The sequence below is a fragment of the Manacus candei genome, unplaced genomic scaffold, assembly GCF_025592945.1.
Source record: "Manacus candei isolate 608988 ecotype Guabito, Panama unplaced genomic scaffold, ASM2559294v1 h1tg000043l, whole genome shotgun sequence".
Taxonomy (NCBI): Eukaryota; Metazoa; Chordata; class Aves; order Passeriformes; family Pipridae; genus Manacus; species Manacus candei.
This window is the reverse complement of record NW_026138091.1, coordinates 18,785,384-18,807,056: the sequence shown is the minus strand read 5'-3', so window position 1 is coordinate 18,807,056 and position 21,673 is coordinate 18,785,384. Positions and strand designations below refer to the sequence as shown.

Genomic DNA, 21,673 nt, shown 5'->3' with positions numbered 1-21,673 from the left:
GAGGTCCTAAGGCTCACATGAAATAAAAAAGTAGGGGGAAGGCTTTAAAAGGACTGATTTAGCAGGAGATGATAGCAGTGGAAGAGTATACCAGACAGGCAAAGCTGGTTCCACAGAAGACACAGGTGAGGGTAAGAAGCTGTTGATTAGATGCATATAAAATTACAGAACCATAGACTTGTTAAGGTTGGAAAAGACCTTTAAGATCATCAAGTCCAACCATCAACCCAGCACCACTATCATGTTCACCATTAAACCATGTCCTCATGTGCCATATCTACATGTTTTTTGAACACTTCCAGGGATGGTAACACCACCAACTTCCCTGGGCAGCCTGTTCCAAAGCTTTACAATGCCTTCTATGAAAAATTTTTTCATCATACCCAATCTAAAGCTCCTCCAGCACAACTTGAGGCCATTTCCTCTTGTCCTGTCACTTGTTACCTGCGAGAAGAGGCCAACCCCCACTTTGCTACAACCTCCTTCTAGGCAGCTGTAGAGAGCATTAAGGCCTCCCTTGAGCCTCCTTTTGTCCAGGCTAAACAACCCCAGCTCCCTCAGCTGCTCCTCATAAGACTTGTGCTCTAGCCCCTGGGAGTGAAAGGAAAGTAAGAGATAAGACTTATCTACAAGAGAAAAATGATCATGAATTTATGTCACTTTTCTCCTTGCAAATCATAGCCAAACAGCTGGATATTTTAGAAGGCTATTTTTTCTGTCCCAAGTAAGGGTCAGAAAAAATCCCTTTGCTCTACCTCACAGCAGACACAAAAGAGCTTGTGACTTTGTGACTGTTCTTTCATGTGTGACTCTTGTACTAATGGCAATAGTCTGAGAAAGTGCAGCTCAGGCACTAAGAGCCTGTGCCAGAACACAGACTGCTGCAGCTAAACAGTAAAATTGCTGCCCACCCCTTCACCATACTCCCACCACCTTGATACCCAGAACAGGCTCTGCCATGCCAGCTGCCAAAATTTGATGGTTAGCCAGTGCATGGAGTTTTAGGGATAACCTGCAAGACATTATGGCCCCTACAGTGAACAGCTGGTCATATACAGGACTCATGGCTATGGTTTGGTTCTTCCTTCACTGAGCTATGAAAACACTGACAGCTACAAAGTCCATCCCATGGGAGCTGCAAAGGCTGATGTAACCACTGTTGAATGCCTGGCTTCTTGGAGAGCTCATCTGTCTCCTGCAGCTGCTTGTGTCAGATTTTATGAGAAACAGAGAACAAATGATACCTCTGATTTCAAACATTGTCCTCAAATCCATAGGAGTCCCTGCCCCTGAGCACGCCTGAATCGGTGCCAGAGCATTTAATTACTTCTAGACAACATCACCGGGGGGGGAGGGGGGCATGCCATGGAATTGGGTTGCCGTGGAACACCCTGTGAGACACACCCAAATAGCAGAGAAAATTAAATTCCAGTGTTGCAAGGGTTCAATCACAGTCTAAGCGGGGCAAATAAAAAGTAGTTTTTTCCTACAAATTTATTCTTCCAGCTGGGGCTGATGCCTTTGCCTCTTTTTGCACAATCACCAGTTCTGGTCCAGTTACATTTCTTGCTCCTACCACCACATACTCAAGTACATAAAAGTATTATTCAGTGGTCTGGCTGCAAAATATGGGAGTCAAAAGACCTGTGTTCAATTCCTAGCTGTACCATAAACATGACCTGGGGAAAACAGCTCCCTTTCCATGACTTTCTCACCTCATATTCCACTTAAAATAAAGTCTTGCTTCTCCTACCTCCATTCACAGATGCCTTGATAACATGTGAGTTCACAGATGCCTCGAAAACACGAAAGACACTGTCTCATAATTCTGTAATTCCTTTAGCATCTGGGGTGAGGGGAGGGAGGGATGGGGGAAGTTTTCAACTTAAAATTAAGCTTCAACTTAACTTCAATACCTGTGTCGTCTGAAAATATGTAAACTCCTGGGGTTAAAGAGACTCCAGAAACTCATCCATGAAGAAATTTCCACTTCCACCAGTTCTCAAGAACTTAATCCTATGTAAAAAATATGATCTGTATGGAGAAGGGATGTATTTAGAATAGTTTTCAACTTTGAATGACAGAGCTTCAACTGTGAATGACAGAGAAACTCTAAACCAGGATTAGGCCACCTTCTATAACAGGCTACTAAACAACAAAAAGGGCCCAGATGTATTGATAAAAAGATAAACACAACAATACCACGTCTTTTTACCTTACCTAATGATATTCAAAAGACTAGTTCATGGTATTTTAAACACTTAGGGTAATGTTCAGTCCTAGATCTGAATGCTTTGATGCTGCAGGCAATGTAACTAGGGCCTGAGGTGTGTATAAAGTCCTAAATATAAACCTTTGCCTGTGGACTAAAATTACTAGTGGAATTTGGCTCTAGTCACAGAAAGGGTTTAAAATCTCCTGTCTAAAGCCGTATTTGATCATGTTTCCTTTGCTGGTTGCAGTACACTATATCAAATAGGCAATTACCCAGACTCTTGCATTGTGGTCACTGTATTCATTAAAATTACCACAATTGTCATTAAGCCCATATTTCTGTTTAGAAATTCCCACACAGAAATATCAGTTTATAGGTTATGAAGCACACACACATTTAGCCTGGTATGTCCAGGATGTATTGGTCAGTGGATCCTTGACTTGGAGTCAGCCGTGTTGGGTCCACTGGGCTCTCTATGCTCAGGCTATGCCTGCAGTCACCAGTCACCCGGGGAATCCTCCTGTCAGAGGCTAGGCCCACACACCAGATACCTAAAAGTTTTTCACAAATGACCAAGTTATTCTTTTTCATCCTCATCAAAATTTCTGGCAAAAAAACAGAGGATATGACTTCAAAAGCCAGCTGAATAGTAGCCCTTCTGAGAGTACAAGGAGGAATTAAGATTTCTGTTCTGAATAAAATACCACTCAACTTCAGAATTGTGGTGACACACAGTGCCCATATTAATCAAACATCTTCTGTCAGATATCTGCTCAACATTATTGTCTCCCTTTTGGATATATGCACACTGATGAACAATCTCTCCTTTCCCTAGGTGCACCTTTTAAAAGTTGCATGTTGAGGACAGCCACAGCATTTTCTACTTCTGCTGTATCAATAAGGCAGCAGGACCAGACCTTACCATCCTTGGCCCTGCTGAGTATGCTGAACAAATACTTCTGCTACTGATATCAGTCAAAGATTTCATTTAACTTAGCCTTCCTGAACGTCAAAAAAACTTGCACCATACTTGAAATATCAGCAGTGAAGAGTACCAAATTCTTTGGATGTTCCTGTGACACTGACAAAAATAGTTCCTCGGCATGCCAATGAAAAATACTGAAGCAAAAACTAAATACAGAGTACCAGTTTTGAACCTAAATATGTTTTTTAACAGCTGATGTTAAATCAAGTTCTATTTAAAATTATTTTAAAAGTCAAAATCGATGTCTGCAAAGAGAACATTTAGTACATTCCCCAACTTATTTTTTTAAGTGAAGTTTGGTGAAATCTATCTCTGGTGCAACCAATGGTAGACGATTCAAAATTAAAGCACCCAGTAAAAATAGTCAATTATAGTATTAATAATGGCAACTCTAGATTGTCTACTGTGTAAATCAAAGTAAGGAAATTATGCTACACATGGTGATTGCACACCATGTACCACCTTGAACATAAGGGATCTAAAGCATGCCTTATGATAATCCTTGAACAATTAATAGACTTGAGAGATCAAAAGAGCAAAGAGAAGGATGGAAATGGGAGCAATATTCCTCAATAAAAAAACTTTGTGCCCTATAGCTGTGCAATGACTAGTGTTATGTCAGTTAATAAGGAGTTTGATAAGTACCTCAGTGGCCCTGCTTAACTAAAAAGGCCTCCCATACAACAGTGACATTCATAGACTCATAGAATCATTTAGGTTGGAAAAGACCTTTAAGATCAAGTCCCACCATTAACATAACACTGACAAGTCCACTCCTAAATCATGGCCCTAAATTCCTTACGATATTAATTTGCACCAGGTGCACATTTGCCATATTGCAGTCCAATTAACTAATTTATGACCAGTGCTAATAGGCAAAGATCATCTCAATCTAAGGACTGGATGACAGGCACAACCTGGTTCTTAGCTACTACATATTTGGACTGCTAAAACACTTTGGATGAATGTGAGCTGACCTAAGCAATTTAAGTTTCCTATAATTAATCATAACATTATTAACAGGAAGTTAGACATTTACCCAATCTGATGTATCTCTGTCCCTTCTTCCTGCGTTTCTAGAAAAAACTTCATTCTTATGCATGAAAGAACATAATCCATGTAATCTATAAAAACACAAACCACTTTTTCTGCTAAATGTTTCAATCAAGGAACAACAAATCAAGTCGTAATTTCAAAATCTGTGCAGAAAAATGCCAAAATAATACATTTTAAAGCAATTAGACAAGATAATTTAAACAAAGTTTTAGCAGTGACCTTCAACAGTCATAAAATGATGTCTAGGAATGTTACTTTAAAAGCCATTTTCTTTGACTTGTAATCTTTGTGAACACTTAATTTATGCAAACAGGCCTGAACGAAAAAAAAAATTAAAATATTGCTGCAATTTTTGTCACTGTTTTGTTCAATAGAGATATTTCTCTGGAAACATATCTACTCCATTAGTTAGGAAAGAAAGAGAAATTCCAGAATCTTGCCTCATGATTTCTTAAAACTTCCTTGCTAAATCTCTAATAAGCCACTTTGTGTATGGGAAGCAGTCTGGCCTCATTATGCACATTACCCCTTCCTCCATATTCCAAAAGAAGGGCTATGCAGTCTGGATTACCTCCTCCAGCTACTTTAAACAGTACTGATGCATGATCACCTGCTAAGGCCTGGACATCTCCACACTGAAGGAGGATACAGAACCTAAATCCAAAGTGATTTGTAGATCATCATAAAAGCAAACCCAGAGTACTTTCCTCTTCATTTGCAGATGTATTTAAGTTAAAACTTTACTAAAACAAGAAATATTTCTTGTGGCAAATTTAAAACTCAAAGGCAAAACAAGAGGTGTACAGATACAAGCTCAAGTGCTCACCTGACTGTGGTCTGCTTTGACTCTAAGTGTTATAACTGAGGACTTTCAAACTGGCATATTTCAAAAATAATTCATTTCATTAATTAATACCAATATAATTCTATTCGTGGAAGGAAAGATAGAAGGCAGAGAGAGACAGAAGGAGGGAAGAAGGAAGGGAAGGAGGGAGGGAAGGGAGTAAAGAGAAATATAGAAGGGCAAAAAGGGCATATATAGCAGTAAGTCTCTCCTTGACTGAGCCACTCTTTTCACATGCACTAAGGAAACTTGTAAGCATCACCCCAGTCTAGCAGGAATGCTCATCTATGCTTCCTTTCCTTCTAAGAAACCAAATCTTCTCATTTATCACTCCTCTTTCTTCCCTTTTCCATGATCACCCTGAAACACTTGAGCAGCCAGGCAGAGGTGTATTTATCTTTTCCTGACTACATACCTTTACGATTAAGATGCTCCAGCACATCACATTGACCATATTCATCAGCAACATCTAATGATGTTACTCAATACTCATCCTAAATGTTCACATTTCCACCATTCTTCAGAAGATCAACAATGTCTTTGCATATCTGTTTGGCATCTTCATGCATTGCTGACCAACATTTCATGCACAGCTGGTAGATAGTACAGTTGTATTTAATCAGAGTGGATACCATTTCAAAAGAGCCCCTTCTTGTAGCTAAAAATATAATTACATTTTCAAGTATTGTCTTGAAAGTTAAAGACATCTAATAAGTTTAGAAAAGCTTTCCTATGTGTTCCAATATAAAGAATTTAAAAATATTTCCAGTCCTAGAAATCTGGGAATCCAATATTTGGTAGATAAATAAATATTTCGGCTGCTTCGGAAATCAAGGTACATGAACGCAAGTTCAAAACTGTCAGTTTGGGGCATGGAAGGCAAAAGCAGCAATACTTTGATTCTGAGAAAACAGAAGCAAGTGTATCACAAGGAAAACAACAATTAAAATAACACAATATTAAAATTGTGTCTAAAGTTGTTGCAAACATTACAGTGTCCCTGGAAAATTCCACCTCTGTATTCCTTTTCCACCTGGTAGCTCTAATCCTAGTGTCTACACAGTGGTGGTTGTCAACCAAAGTACAGTTGACATCTGTCATACTTAAAGGCCACGTTCCATAGTTTTGAGGTTCCATAGTTTTAATGGATAACTACACCTGCCTATTATTTACATGTAAAAGACTGATGCTAAGTAAGAATCTAATTTTACTTTTAAACTACCCTCTGAAATAGAAGATACCTCCACGGACTGGTGGGGTAGCTGAGGGAGATAAGTATTATAGGGTTAGCAAATTTAACTTTTGTGAATGCCCCATTACACAAGAAGGTTTTTAAGAGTCAACAGTCTTCATAATTATCCACAATTGCTTTGAAGCACAGTATTACCAAATGTACCTGAAAGCCCAGATCATCCCACTAGATAAATACGTCTTCAGCATTTACCTTTCTACTACAGAGTCCTCCAATCAGTTTTAAAATTAAAAGGAGCAAATAAATCATAAGAATAATCTATTAAGTGGTGTTAAGCACCCGATCCTCTATTTCACTGAAACTAAGATTGAAATGTATGATGCACAACAATGTCTACATCCAACTGTCAGTGCTAAGTGACAGAAAAACATAAAAAATAAAAAGTATCACAGAAACAATACGTAGCTGAGAGACCTCACTTTCAGGAGTTTGTATACAGAAATATTTAGGAAACTAAATTGTCATTATAATGGGAAAGACCTTTTTCGTCAGCACTAGTTAACTCTTCACAGGATTCATTAAGCAATGGCTGAAAAATAGCTGAAGTTTCACAGACCTACAATCATCGAAAAGAACTGAAGCAACAAAAAGCAGGGTATTGCAGAAGAACCCCTTACAAACGTCTCAGCACCTCAGAATGGTAATATGGTAATAGCATCTGATGAGAGTTAATAAAAATTCAGATAACTGAATATATTAATACTGATAATTGTATTATATATTGTATTTTCTCATATTAATTTCACAGATTGATTCTCTTTAGAAGCATGAAGATGCTTTGACATTTAACAGAAACTGGAAGTTAGTATAGCTAAATTATTCATGAATAGTAAAGCTCATTTAAGTCTACCAATAGCATAATATCTTCCAAAGGAATCATCTTTCTTTAGATTGTGGTATTACTTAGAAATGCAGCTGAAGCTTGTTTTCAGCACAAGAGGGGAGGGAAATGAGATCAGACATTTTTAAAACTACCTGCCTACTCCTGAACAAATCATCTGACAAAACTAAAGATCTCCACTGACCATCAGATCTGCAAAAAAAGTATACTCCAGTTAAAACAATGGCTTATTCTTGTACTGTTCTTGTACCTTAAGATGGTTAAATAGGACCACGTTGGTAAAGGTCTTATAGCATCTAAAGATACAGAGAAAGCACCTTAAACAAAAAATAGGTCCCATTTTCTCAGCAGTTCAGCAATCACCTAAAACAGAAGAAGCATGTTTAAGATCAGCCTGGTGATCACCTAAAGTGTGATGAGTGCTGAACTGAACACTGGGTACATTTCACCAGGTGCTGGGCATTTAGTTTCATCTAAAAAGATGACCAGCATCTAAACCATGCAAGCCAAGGGGAGTACTGGGATGAGTATGTAACAGAGAGGAAGCGCTGCCATTCACGTTGCTTAAACCCAGAGAGAGGAGGCAATTACCAATAAGAAGTGGAGTTTCTCCTCTGTAATTTGAGGTATTGGGATAAACACTGTTTTCCAGTAACATTCACACATTTTCCACAAAGCCAGCTTTTGCTGTCAAGCTTAATGCTGTTTCTCCATTGCATGTTTTGTATTCCAACATTGTTTCATAAGAGGTAATAAAGGGAAAAAAAATAAGACAAAATTAAAGCACAAGGCTGTTAACACAGATAAATCAGAAATCCTTAAACACTAAGTCTATGAAAAGCACCTGTAATTATGTTAACCTAGCAAGTATTGCCAAACACACTGAATATTACATAGTAATTTTTGTGTTTTCTGTTGGTTTCTGAACAAAACGTTAAAAATGGTCCAAGTTATTTGCTGGTGTAAATTGATGTAACTTTTCCAAAACCAGAAAATTTGCCTGAACATTTAAACAACATAAGCAAGATGCTCCTTGGAGGACTTGATCATACTTTTTTTAGTAAACAGTTCTAGCCTCTTGTTGTGTTTATTTTTACCTTACTTGCCATCTAAAATGACTGCAAGTATCTGTGGAATTGGCCAAGCTGTAGCCTTGTGCAGTGGAAACCACCCTCTATGATTAGTTTCCTCCAAAGCACATGTGAGGTTCACAGGTTCTTGAAGCTCAAACACTTGACCTTAAAAATTCCAACAGATAAACAAAATGTAGTAGAAAAAATAATATACTGAAAGCTCATATTTGCAAAAGGACTATTTTATTTCAGGGGTTTTACCTTGCTTCATGAACGTTACAATTTTCCTATTTTCCTCACGAGGTGGTACACTAAAATGGTCTCATTGTGTGTCATTAATTATCACTTTTAATGATCCTTAATATGTAAAAAAATACCCCTGAACAAACCACAAACACAGCTTTATCTTTATACTTCCAAGGCATGGCCTATCAAAAAACATGAAGGACTTTGCAGTCTCTGCACTGCTTCTGCAGTCATGCAGTTCAATGGACATTCACAGGTACTGGGTACAAAAGCTCGGGCGATGGTCAAGCCATGCCAGCTATTATTTTCAAGGTGTGAGAGTCATTGAAACACTCAGTGGATTAGTAACAGAGTACATCAAACCTTTTAACTATAGTCATCAACTTAAATTCAGTCTGCTCATATCACCAACTTTAACTATGGCTTATGTTCACTATGCTTTTCACTAGTGATATCACATCAACTGACCATCTTGCTAGCAAATTCTGACTCTAACTGGAAGGTCAGGAATGTTGCTCTCTACAAAACCTTCTAGGTTTTTGAAGTGTAAAATGTAGTCTTTATCTATGGTAAAAGACACTTAAGGAAAAAACCCTTAAGTTAATATATGTCTAGCTGTACCTACATAGCTTTTTCCAAGTGACCTTTAGGTTTTGACAGTTTCTCTGTTTGATTCAATCTTAGTGGCTTAACACATTTGTCCTTTAATCAGACTGAGGACACCAGATGTTGAATATTTTTTTATTTTTTAATTTTAAACTACTGCTCCCACAGTTTGCGCAGTCATGTGCTGTATCTACCACACTGAACAATTCTCATTAGAGTGTTGCACAAATATTGAACAATTATACTAAGCAGTTGTTGCATGTTTTTCACAGAACAATCATCATAGTGCATTCTAGTCATTCTACGAAGAGAGAAGGAACATTGGAAAAGTTATTTGGAGGACATTTTCTGAAAATTATTCTCAAGGGAAAGTACTAATCAGCTTTCTTTTTAGATTAATTTCTACATTGTTCTCATAAGCAGTAAGTCAATCAAAGTACCATAGCCAGTATTTTAATCCCATTCACAAATACTTTATTACTTAGTATATTATAATAAAGCTTGCAAACCAAAATTAAATTAGTAAGGGCTTACAGTCAGATTGACTCAGAAACTCTTGGATTCCGATTCCCACATAATACGGTTTCCCACCTCTTTCAATATGTACTGGAACCATGGTCTGATTTTTAACTGCAAGGAAGGAAATCTGAAGGAAAGTAGAAAAAAAAGTGCACTTCAATCCCATTTTCTCTAAAGGAAAAAATATACAACTTTGGTCTTGAATGTCATCTCTGAACACAAAAAAAAAAGGAGTCCATGACTAAAGGGATGTTCACAGAAACATTTTCATTTGGGACTTAGAAGAACAGAGATTTATATTATTCATAAGAGACAATGCTTTTCTGAAAGGTTCTCTTTTCCTTCCTATTGTGTCTCTAATCAAGGCTGCATCATAACAGTCCAAAAGATTTAACAGGTAAGTTAGACTGATGAACTGGCCATCACAATGTGGACATACATACCGTTCTCCCTCATCTCTCGTGGGCTATGTGCTCTATTGACAGGCAGGAGAATTCTGAGTCAAGGGTTTTTTTATGTATTTATCCTCTCATTTTCGTAAGTACTTTTCTAATTGTGATGATACTTGAAAGCTTCCATCATTTAATCCACAAATACACACTGTTCTGAAGACTCACAAACCCTTTAGACAGCAAAGATAAAATCTCTCTTGGACTAGCAGTTTTAGAAGTATATCTCAATAAACATACCTACAACCTCAGCCTCCCATCAACTAAAAGGAAAGTACATTTTAGAATTCATTAACATTTCATTGGCAGCTAAGAGGTGCTCCTAATGAAAACAAACAGTTAATTTATTAAAAAGATAACAGTTATTATTACTAAGATAATTTATTAAGGAAAAAGTTGTAATATTATATTTACCCTAGAGCCTGAAGCAAAAAGGTTCCTGAAGACTTATACAGGCCTTACATCAGAGCCTCACATTGCAAACTCTCTGAAAATAAGTCTGTTTTAGTATATTACAGTATCCCTATAATACTGTTCACATATGGTTTAGTCCTGTGAGATGATGAATACCCTCCAACATCTGTCCAAGAACAGTTAAGAGCACTGAGCATTATAGTTGCCTAGTGATAAAATCCATTTATTTTCAGAAAAAATGTATTGCCTTTCTATCATCCCTTTCTCTCCAAAAGATAAGAGGAATAAATGAGTTTAGAGGCCATCACAGAAACTTTTCTCTGGTCATATAATTTCCATACCCATGTGGCAGCTATCTCCTGCTTTGCTATACCCCCCTGACTGATTATGTCACAGGCAACACAAAGATCTTCTTGAACGCAGATTTAACCAGTAAGGTCTCAGACGAGCAGTGTTTCAGAATAGTTGTGTGTACTGTTTTCAAATTATCTTATCCCACAAACATATTATAAAATGAGAAAGTCAGTAAGGTAGCAAGTGACTGTGACAGGGTAGAGTGAAAGTCAAACAGCGCAGCACAGCACAAGTGCTGGACACATTGTCAGGGGTCTATACGCGCTTCGAGAGCCTGATTTGCTATATCACTGCTGATAATACACTGTGCTGAGGTGACACGGTCTGACTGAAGTGTGGATGTTCTACATGGATCACAGGGGAACATAACAGCATGGCTGGTACACTGAGCAGCAGTAGAGACATCCCTGCTATGCTACATGGCAATGAAAAGGCCAAGTAGCAGCAAAATTTTCTTCCATTGTCTGTTTATCAATTGCTAGACCCATACACTAGATCACTGGAAACAACTGCAAATGCCTACTCTAAAGGAGTTTTACTTTTTGTATTACCAAGAATATTTTCCTTAAACAACATTTTGAGTAGCCTGACATTTTTCTCATTTTTTTTACATTCATGACTGAAAAACTAGATATTACTCCTTGATGTTGCTCTCTAAATTACTGTTTTTTCATTGGAAAAAATATTAACTACTTGCTAATCATGGAAGTTGCATCCTTCCTTGGAAAGAAGTGTATCAAGTGTTCATTGCTTTTAAACACGTGAAGTTTTGTGAGAGTTAATGTTATTCTAATTTCTTATCCTTAAAATAAACTAGACAACCTTAGCTTCACTCTATAAATAGAAGGCCTTTAGGCATGCAAAGAGGTTATTCATAGCAATAAAATAATTAATAGCAATCTAAATTTGGACTCAGTGAATTAAATATTACAGTTATAAACTATTTCTCTGTTAGTCTAATTGGCGAGCATACCATATTCTCACCTTTTCAAACCATTATCTTCCCACCGTTACTCTGGGGCTTACATTTTGAACAGCCAGGAATGGTGCCCTGCAAGCTGAGGTGTCCTGTGATACTTCTAAAATTAAATACACAGTTGCTAGATAAATTAAGGTCTGACCTTGTACAACTGTAACATAAGCTGACTCGACCCACAGGAAAGTATTACACATGACTTCTCTAAAATCTCATCAAATGTAACACGAGGTCTGGGGGGGTATAAGAAGATTATCTGTGTTCCCATTGGTTAAACAACTCCCATTAAGAAAATAAATTATTTGCCAATTATTCTCAAGGGCTACGTTAACGAAATCTGGCAGCATATTTACATAAATGACAACACATCTGAGACAGTTTAGCCTTTAACTAGTTGCAGATTCCACCATAGCGCATCACCAAGCTTTTGTCCAGATACCAAATCATTTGGTAATTTGTAAGGCTTCACTGCGAGATAAACTCATTGGTAAGACAAACAAGGGATAAGGAGTCATAGCAATAGCAAGGCCTTCTTAGAGTGCCTACATACTGTATATTAACACACTCTGTTAATACTCTTAACAGAGTCCCCGGTCTTAAACAGATAACAAATAAACCGTGAAATGCCATGTGGGTGGTTTGGGGGTTTTTTTGGTTTGTTTTCAAAACCATGTACTTATTGAATGTACACTGATAATACTTCATAGTTCTTGGCTTCGTTATATTTTAAAATAAATTATGTATTGAAACAGGGTTTGACAATTCCAGGAACTTCCTACAGTACCACTTCAGGATTGATTTCATGAACATTTTCATCAACAATGCCTATTCTCTTTTATACTCTTTATATTAGGATGTGGCAAGGATACCCAATGCTTGGTCTGTTTAAACAGACAATCAGAACTATTGTTTGAACCATAGTAACTGAGCTAAAATATTGCCTGACACAGAACAATTTGTGCTGTGGTTGACTAGTGTAATCAGAAGAGAGATCATCTGGTTGGACCATCAGAGAAAGGGGGAAAATGCAGGAATTATCTAATAAAAAAAATGCAGAAACTTTCAAAGACCATCATTTTGATAAGAGTCTCTGTGCCTTGGAAAGAAACCCCAGGTCTTTCTGATGTAATCCCACAGAACACACAGAAGTGGGGAAGCAAAAACCCTGAATTTTGATATAAACTGTATCAATCACTTTGCTTTAGTTACAGATTGGTGGTAGTGCATGTTTTATTAAAGGACAGGGTTTCAGGGAGAACTCAATGGCATTCTGAAACTCAGTGTGAGCAGTTTGCTTATCAGTTATGGAAAAGAGGAATTTAACAGCAGGGCAAAGGAATTATAAAGAAAAATTTGTCCAGAATATGACAGAACGACAGCATCACAGACTGTGCTGAACTGGAAGGGACTCACAAGGATCATCGAGTCCAACTCCAGGTCCTGCACGGGATCATCCCCAAGAGTCACACCAGGTGCCTGAGAGTGTCGTCCAAACATTTCTTGAACTCTGTCATGGGTGGTGCTGTGACCACTTCCCTGGGGAGCCTGTTCCAGTGCCCAGAACCTTCCAGTGTTCCAGAACCTCTTTCTAATATCCAACCTAAACCTCCCCTGACACAACTTCAGGCCGTTGCTTCGGGTCCTGTCACTGGTCACCACAGAGAAGAGAGCAGTGTCTGCCCCTCCTTCCCTCACAAGGAAGTTGTAACTGCAATGAGGTCTCCCCTGTCTCCTCTTCTCCAGACTGAACAGACCAAGTGACCTTAGCTGCTCCTCATATGGCTTCCCCTCGAGGCCTTTCCTTCACCATTTTGTTACCCTCCTTTGGACACTCTCTAATACCTTAATATCTTTCTTACATTGCCGTGCCCAAAACTGCACATAATACTCAAAATGAGGCCTCACCAGTGCAGAGCAGAGCAGGACAATCCCCTCCCTCGACCAGCTGGTGATGCTTTGCCTGATGCTCCCCAGGACATGGTTGGCCCTCCTGGCTGCCAGGGCACTGCTGACTCATATTCAACTTGCCATTTACCAGGATCCCTGGGTCCCTTTCCCAGCACTGCTTTCCAGCATCTCATTCCCAAGTCTGTATGTACATCCAAGGTTGCTCCATCCCAGGTGTAAATCCAGCACTTTCCCTTGTTGAATTTCATACGGTTGGTGGTTGCCCAGTCCTCTAATTTGTCGAGGTCTCTCTGCAGGGCCTCCCTGCCTTTGAGGGAGTCAACAGATCCTTCCAATTTAGCATCATCGGCAAACTTACTTAATATCCCTTCAAATCCTCATCCAAGTCATTCATGAAGATGTTGAAGAGCACAGGGCCTAAGATGGAGCCCTGCAGAACCCCACTAGTGACACGTCACCAGCCTGATGTTTCCCCATTTACTCTAACACTTAATACTCAAGATCTGAATCAATAAAATACAAATACACATGTCTACACAAAGCCTTTGTAAGATTCCAATACTAACGCTTATGCCACAGGCGTTATGCCAAGTATGGTAACCTACCTGCTAGCCAAGAAACCTGTTGCTGCGTGGAGTCATCTTCTTTCTCCCCCTCACCTCTCCAATCTTGGTTCTTTCCAGCACTTCCCAGAACTCAGAAATAGTGTTTAGCTATGCAGGCAGCAAAATCAGCCAGTTCAGGACAGGAATTATAAAAATAACTCAAGAGCGAGGCAGAAATACTCTGTTAATATAAACTAAAAAAAGTAAATAAACCAAAGGTTGCAGAACTGCCAAAAGAATTTTCTTAAAACTGTATTTGCAAGAAACTGGAAGCAGTGTTTAGACTGCTAAATAAAAGCGGACTTTAGGACAAAATATATTTTAATGAAGTGATTATCTTTAATTTAAAGACAACTGTCAGTAACAATAGATTAATAATTAAGCTTTGTTTTTACAGAGGTTACACCATTTTGAAAATTATATTGGCCATCTCCACTGGTCAGAAGGAGGTTCTTCAACTAGAGGCTCCCACGGTTTCCACTGCATCATTTTTCTTGCCAGGGAAAGCTCATTTTCAGCCTGTTAATAAACACCATAAACAAATTCTTAAATTCTATACAATTGACAAAGTATTAAATTAGCTCCATTTCAGTTCATTGTCTCAGTGATGTCATTATCTATCATGATCATAGACTACCACAAATTTCACCTATAAATATCAAAAGAAACTGTATGTTTTGGGGGTTTGTTTTTAAAAAAAAATTGAATCCCCCCCCAATACCCAAACAGACAGTCTGTTCACCTAGACATTCCCAATGACAACTTCATGATATTTTCCAGTCTATTTAAATTATGCCCCAATATTATTCAATCCTCCTCTGCCCTTTCCACTGATTTAGACTCTGTAAGAAGCAATGTAGGTATACATGTATATCTGTAAGCATAATACAAGAAACAACTGTTAACTGTGTTAGGCTTTAGCACAGTCATCCCAATCACCACATGACAATTTGTTTTCAATTTCTTTTTCTGTTTGATTGTTTTGCAGCAAAGGAAGATATGCAAAACTGCCAATTTCCTAAACAGAAGTTCAGCCAAAGAAACACTGAAAACCACTTCTCCCTTTGTACTTCATCTTAAGATTCCCTGTTTTACCTGTACAATGACTTCTTCTATGCGACCACTGTTCAGTTTGTCCTGTAGTTTTTGCACATCACTCTCCTGTGTATTCAAATACATATAAACATACATATAAACAAATGTTTTACTCAAGCAGAAAGCCTATATGAAGCATGAAAACAGTAGTTTAACCAGTCTTCCAGTCTTCCTCAGAGCTACCACCAAATTAGCTGGCTTCTATCATTTTACATTATCAAAGAAATCTCACACCCATTTGTTACTGAAAAACAAACATCAAACTCTTGATGGTAAATACAAAGAACCAATACTATTTAGTGACACCCAAAGAAGTATTAGCAGGTAAAGGCTTTAGTATACACCTTGAAAAAAAATCCTGTTCTTAGAGTTTTATAGAATTACATGCAAACTTTCAACTACCACCTTAAATATACCAGTATTGCATAGTTTAATGTATCAAAAAGTGTTTTAAAATACTGAAGGCAAGGATTGTACTAAGATACTACACTGGTAAGAGCACATGAATTTTTCAGTGCAAGTGTGTAAAAATTACCACTTTTCTACTAATCTTTAAAAAACCTACGTTTTCTTCTAATTTTCACAGAACACTAGTAGAAAATTAACAATTGCTTTTAATATGTCATAAAAATATCACAAAAATAAACCTTGATACTTCAGTTATTTCTAAACTAATACCTGAAAGTTACGTGTGCTTCTGAAAAACAGCCAGGCCTTTTGACAATCGTTCTTCTCATCCTACAAATTCTTTCATGTGCAACATTAATGAAACAGCACTGTACTTACCTTTTTCACCAAATCAAATCGCTCATTTATAATCTGCTCAGTGTATTTCCTATATGCTGCATCTTTGGGAATGTTTTGCAGGACACTAAGTATTTTTGAGTACAGAATTCGCAGGCGCTGAAATGATCACAAAACATGGTTAAAATACACAACTACAATTATTTAACTTCTTGTCTTACTTAACCTATTAACTTAATATCTATACAAAAATACAGAAGATTATGGTATTCAATCCAGAAGTGTAGGATTAACTAATAACTAAGTCTGAGCCACTGAACTCTGCCTTGGGTAAAACTGGGATTTATCAGGACTGAAAAGTTACCACGGTCACATTCCTCAAAGAAAAAAAAGGAAAAAAAGGAAAAAACAAAGGAAGTTGCAATCTGAAGTACATTTGATGCAAAATGGAAACAATAAAAGCTGTGTTTCTAATACTAAATACTCTGAAAGTTCTGAGTTACAAATAGATTTAAATTAAACCAGAAACTTTTATTGCTGGATTTAAATGCAGGGATAAAGGACACACTGCAGTGAAGAAACTGCAGGTTTTGGACTGGATAACTATATCTAATTGATGAGGAATAGATTTCCTACAGAACAGTAAGAAATAGAAGCAGAATACGAAAAAAAATACAAAGAAAAAAAACCAGGAAACAAAAAGGAGACTCGCAACAAATCTATACTTCAACTAAAGCATTGTCCAGTTCTTTACTCTTGGCTTTCAAGTTGCTGAAAACACTAAAATGTAATAAGTTCACCCAAAAGGTGTCTGACAAGGCTGTAGACTAAAGTAGAATCATTTCTGTAGAACAGAAGTGATTTTTTCAATGGTTCTTTTTAACAGTATTCTTACGTATTGGTGCCAAGAGCATTTCTGAAATAAAATTTTTGTATAATAAGAAATTTCAAAGTGGAGAACTGAAACAATTACTGAAGTTCTTTCAAAGCTCATGCCTCCTGAATAAGCATGATGTGGCAAACATATTTCCATCATTGAGCCTGAGAAAATAAAAAGCAAGTATCAAATTGCTACAAAAACCACGTAATGCAGTTCCCAAGAACCACTGAAGTATTCCAATCTCAACAGTGCTTGCCATCACAGGGCCTTGATGTGGCTTTGCACCCTCTATCATGTAAGACTTATGAAGAACTGAATTTAAAGAGCTGTTCTGGCATTGCAGATGAAAGAAATCAAATACTGATTGATAAAAGTAGTTACATAAAGGAGGTTTCTGAAATCAGCACATGCCACTAAAAGTAGATGTGTAAAATAACTTATAATAATATGCATTAAATTTTTAAGAATTAATCTTCTTCCTTTATCGCTGTGGAAAATTTTTACTGTTTCATTAAGTTGGCGCCAGTTTAAGGTATAAAGCATACCTACAAAATACATTACAAAAACCTTAGATCTCACTGACAGCTTCCATTAGCGACAGAACAAGATGCGTGACATACCTCATGAGGGTTTTCAACTACAGCCAATCCTACAAGTCCAGTGGTCTGCACAGAGAGCACAAACATACTTAGCATACCTAAGCATCCATTTCCACGCTGATCGTTTTGTTTTGACTCCACATACACCTGACTGGGGCCATTCCGAGGCACCAGCCGGGCGTCCCGCGACCCCAGGGTCGGGGAGGGCGAGTGCCGAGCGGGACTAGCTCGCCTCACCAAGCGGCTGCCGGGGCAGCGCCGGCGCCCCCGCCGCCCCACACCGCGGGCCCGCCGGCATCCGGGCCCTGCGCTGCTCTCGGCCCTTCCCTCGCGGGGCGCCCCCCTCGCTCTCACCCCGCCGCTCGGGCAGCCCCTGCCCTCCCGCCAGAAAGGAAGACCCCGCGCTGGAGCCGGGGCAGGACGCGGCCGAGGCCCCCGCACCGCCTCACCTTCCGCAGCGCCCCCGCCATGGCCCTCAGAGGACGCGGCGGAGGGCGCGGGGCTGCGCACGCGCCAGAGCGGCCCCGGTGGGCGGGGCCGGAACAGCGCGTGCGCGGGTGTGCTCGGTGGAGGGAGCCCGTCCCTGGAGTGGCGTCGGTGAAGAGGGATTCGTTACCCGGTGTCTCTCTGCTGGTGTGATCACTTAATAAAGCAAAAAAATACTGATAGAAAATAGAGAACTTATTTTAAGGGGCTTGATATAGAGACAATGGGAGAAAAGGAGCAGTGACAAGACAGGTTAAATAATTGGTAGAGATGAACATGATGTTCATTTGAAGATCCAATTGTCCTATTAAGTCTTATTCTTATGCCTAGTTGCTAATTTAAAGGGTGAGTTTTGCATAGGGAGTAATTCTTTATAATAACTGTGTTGAAACTTTCTAAAAAAGCTGTTAAGCTGTTAGTGTCCAAAGGAAGGCACTGAAGATGATGAAGGGCCTTGAGGGGAAGCCTTGTGAGGAGCGGCTGAGGGCACTTGGTCTGTTCAGTCTGGAGGAGACTGAGGGGAGACCTCATTGCAGTCACAATTTCCTTTGAGGGGAGGAGGACAGACAGGTGCTGATTTCTTCTCTGTGGTGACCAGTAACAGGACCCGAAGCAATGGCCTGAAGTTGTGTCAGGGGAGGTTTAGGTTGGACATTAGAAAGAGGTTCTTCACCCAGAGAGTGGTTGGGCACTGGAACAGGCTCCCCAGGGAAGTGGTCACAGCACCAACCATGACAGAGTTCAAGAAGTGTTTGGACAATACTCTCAGGCACCTGGTGTGACTCTTGGGGATGGTCCCGTGCAGGACCTGGAGTTGGACTCGATGATCCTTGTGAGTCCCTTCCAATTCAGCACAGTCTGTGATGCTGTCGTTCTGTCATATTCTGGACAAATTTTTCTTTATAATTCCTTTGCCCTGCTGTTGAGCTCCTCTTTTCCATAACTGGTAAGCAAACTGATCACACTGAGTTTCAGAATACCATTGAGTTCTCCCTGAAACCCTGTCCTTTAATAAAACATGCACTACCACCAATCTGTAACTGAAACAAAGTGATTGATACAGTTTATATCAAAATTCAGGGTTTTTGCTTCCCCACTTCTGTGTGTTCTTTGGGATTGCCTAGAGTTGGACTTCAGTGATCCTTGTGGGTCCCTTTCAACACAGGATATTTTATGATTCTTTGGAAAGCTTTTGTTTAGAGATTTAAGCTTATAAGCTCCAATTGAAATATGCAAACTAGAGCTAAGGGTACTGTGCAGGTTTGCCTTTAGCCATGTTTTTTTTAAGGACCATTAGTAAAGTTCCTGCAAGTTTAAAAATAAGAATATAGCGATATGATAAAAATCTGCAGTTTATTAAATATATATGCAATTCTTACACAATGCATTTAATCATAGCAGTTTTATCTTATTCATTAGGCCTATAATTTTACCTGACATCATTATTTTAAATGGTTAATTACATATTTTTATAGGATTTTATGCAATTGGTGTTGGGCAAGTAGGTCAGTAGAAGAGAAAAACAGTGTTCCTAGGGTATTGACTGCAGCAACTATTTTCACCGCATTCTTTATTATTTTTTTCCCCCCTACTATTATTACTATAATTACAGAAATTTTTAGATTTATAAAATTGAAAAAGTGGAAAATACTTTTTTTCCTTCATTGATTTTGAAGGCTTTTTAAGTCTTGACAGAGGCAGAAGCTGGTCTCTTCCAGATAAAACCACTAGATGGCATTCCAGAAGAGGACTTTGCTAAGGTTAACAAACACAATTTTCACATGAGAAATATTAAAAGATTACAGACTTGAATGAGGGCGAACGGTGCCACATGAGTAATGAAAATTAAATGGGTTTAGGTAATGAGTATTGAGCTGACCTGAGAGGAATCAAAATAAAAAACCCCCCGAAGCCTAGTATGAATGATATTGTCATGAAATGATGGAGGTGGGGAGGAAGGAAAGTTGCCCAAATATGGTGACAACTACTGGAATTTTGTTTACTCTTTCATAACTCAGACATTCGCTGAAGTTTTTTCTTGCTCAGTTATTTTCTCTACTTCTAAAGACATATTTGTCATGTGACTTAAAACAGCTCTCCTGTAAGCTCATGAATTCTTCTTCAGGAAGTTTTTTTCATGGCCCACTGCTGCTGAAATTTGATATCTGGTCTTTTAAAACAGTTTTACTGCTAAAGGTGCTCTCTCATCTTCTCCTTTTCACAAGTGCACGTATACGTCCTCAATACAGACCCTGATTTATTCCAAGATGAATATGCTAGCAAGGCATAATTTGAAGACTGACTAATGATTTTGCTTGATTTTTCTCCTTTAACTGTTGGAAATACACGATGATGCAAAAGATTTTATCATTATCTGTTGTAATGTGACAAGGTAAATCACTGCAAGCTCTAGAGTTAACAAACTTTAGATCTTTAAAACACTTTGAGATCATCTAATTGAAGTCGTCATGTGAGTGAAAAATCACCTTATATCCAAGGATCAGACCTAATAGAGACAGAGCCTGTTAAACCAGAAAAACAACTTTCCCACTGCCAGGTAGCAGCAGTACTGAGGTTTCTGTCATTCTTAACCTGCCATCTGTGCTGCTTAACCTATCCTGAGTGGCTGTGTTCTGAACGTGACACCATGTTAATCTTTGGCATAATTTCTGACAATGTTCAAAGGAAGACGAGTGAAAGCTGCTTTTTTAAAAGTTTATTTTATTATTTACAGCTTATTTTATTATTTACAGCTTACATGATACTTCCTTAGAAAAAAATGAAAAATCATTGCAGCTTGAAAATGAGGTTGAATGTTTAATGCAGTCGACTATTTAATAGTGAAAAAGTGACAGAAATGACAGTATCTTTCTATAGGATTAATGCTAATCCTATTCTAGCCTGAGTTCAAGTTTTAGAAAAAAGACAATTAGGCAGTAGTAATGGGATCTCAGTAGTCCTTTTCATGGGAAGCAGGCCCATGTTCAGGTGCCTAACAATGTGAAACAAGGTAACAGTGATCATAGTATTGAGTATGGATATAACATCCATGCCTGCTGAAATACTTTTTTTCAGGATTCTCCCAGAATTGCAACACAGAACTGTATATTTCACCTCTGAAACAGTTGTGTGAAGTGACTGTGTCCCCTCAGTTTTCCTGTAGCATGCTGAAACATTTGCAACAGTTGTGTCAGAAATGGCACCTCAAACACTAGGAAATTCAGTTTCATATTGTTTTGATTCTGGTTTAAGTGTCTTTAATTTCCAGTTAAGAGCCTTAGTCCTCACACCACAGACCTTCCAGGGTAGAACACCACTCTTAGGCTGAACCCATCTCACAGGCAGGTGCTGCCACACGCTGCTGGGAAGTGATGGTGCAGTGGAAGGGCTGGCAACATTAAAATACAACCTTTCATGATATCCAGGAAACAGTTCTGGGGGTCAGTACAACTTCTGCTACTATCTACAGTATAAGCTGCAAGGAAAAAGCGTGTTTTCAAACATTAATGCTGCTATGGGCTGGTAA

General features: G+C 38.6%; 3 protein-coding genes across 12 annotated transcripts in view; all 3 read right to left on the bottom strand.

Annotated features, from left to right (window-relative positions):
• Positions 1-14,514, bottom strand: part of LMOD2 (leiomodin 2) — a 28,723-nt gene extending 14,209 nt beyond the window's left edge. For 4 of the 10 annotated variants that reach the window (XM_051795496.1, XM_051795498.1, XM_051795488.1 and 1 more), the window contains exons 1-2: positions 11,839-14,514; positions 9,653-9,764 (exon numbers count right to left, since the gene is read on the bottom strand). The gene's annotated coding sequence lies outside the window, so the exon portion shown is untranslated. Of the gene's footprint in view, positions 1-4,239; positions 4,258-9,652; positions 9,765-11,838 lie in introns of those variants that run through there. The other 6 variants (XM_051795493.1, XM_051795499.1, XM_051795491.1 and 3 more) reach the window with 5 other exon arrangements.
• Positions 4,352-10,093, bottom strand: ASB15 (ankyrin repeat and SOCS box containing 15). The gene is given in 7 exon segments (XM_051795317.1): positions 4,352-4,910; positions 5,512-5,758; positions 7,785-7,943; positions 8,300-8,431; positions 8,528-8,587; positions 9,653-9,748; positions 10,081-10,093. Coding segments are annotated over 7 exon segments (888 nt in total). The 3' UTR covers positions 4,352-4,729.
• A 144-nt stretch (positions 14,515-14,658) lies between the features above and the next one.
• NDUFA5 (NADH:ubiquinone oxidoreductase subunit A5) lies at positions 14,659-18,225 on the bottom strand. Its single transcript, XM_051795604.1, has 5 exons — positions 18,111-18,225; positions 17,683-17,727; positions 16,225-16,341; positions 15,439-15,504; positions 14,659-14,862 (listed from the first exon to the last, which is right to left on the bottom strand). Exons 1-5 carry the CDS (start codon positions 18,129-18,131, stop codon positions 14,761-14,763), a joined length of 351 nt encoding a protein of 116 aa, XP_051651564.1. The 5' UTR covers positions 18,132-18,225; the 3' UTR covers positions 14,659-14,760.
• Between the last annotated feature and the right edge of the window lie 3,448 nt (positions 18,226-21,673).

What these genes read in the sequence shown, in the direction of transcription:
- NDUFA5 (XM_051795604.1), bottom strand. Translation starts at nt 18,131, where the DNA reads ATGGCGGGGGCGCTGCGGAAG. An exon ending in TGGCGGGGGCGCTGCGGAAG is followed by an intron (nt 17,728 to 18,110) that starts GTGAGGCGGTGC and finishes CTCTCTGTGCAG; the next exon opens with ACCACTGGACTTGTAGGATT. An exon ending in TAGAAGAAGTCATTGTACAG is followed by an intron (nt 14,863 to 15,438) that starts GTAAAACAGGGA and finishes GTTTATTAACAG; the next exon opens with GCTGAAAATGAGCTTTCCCT.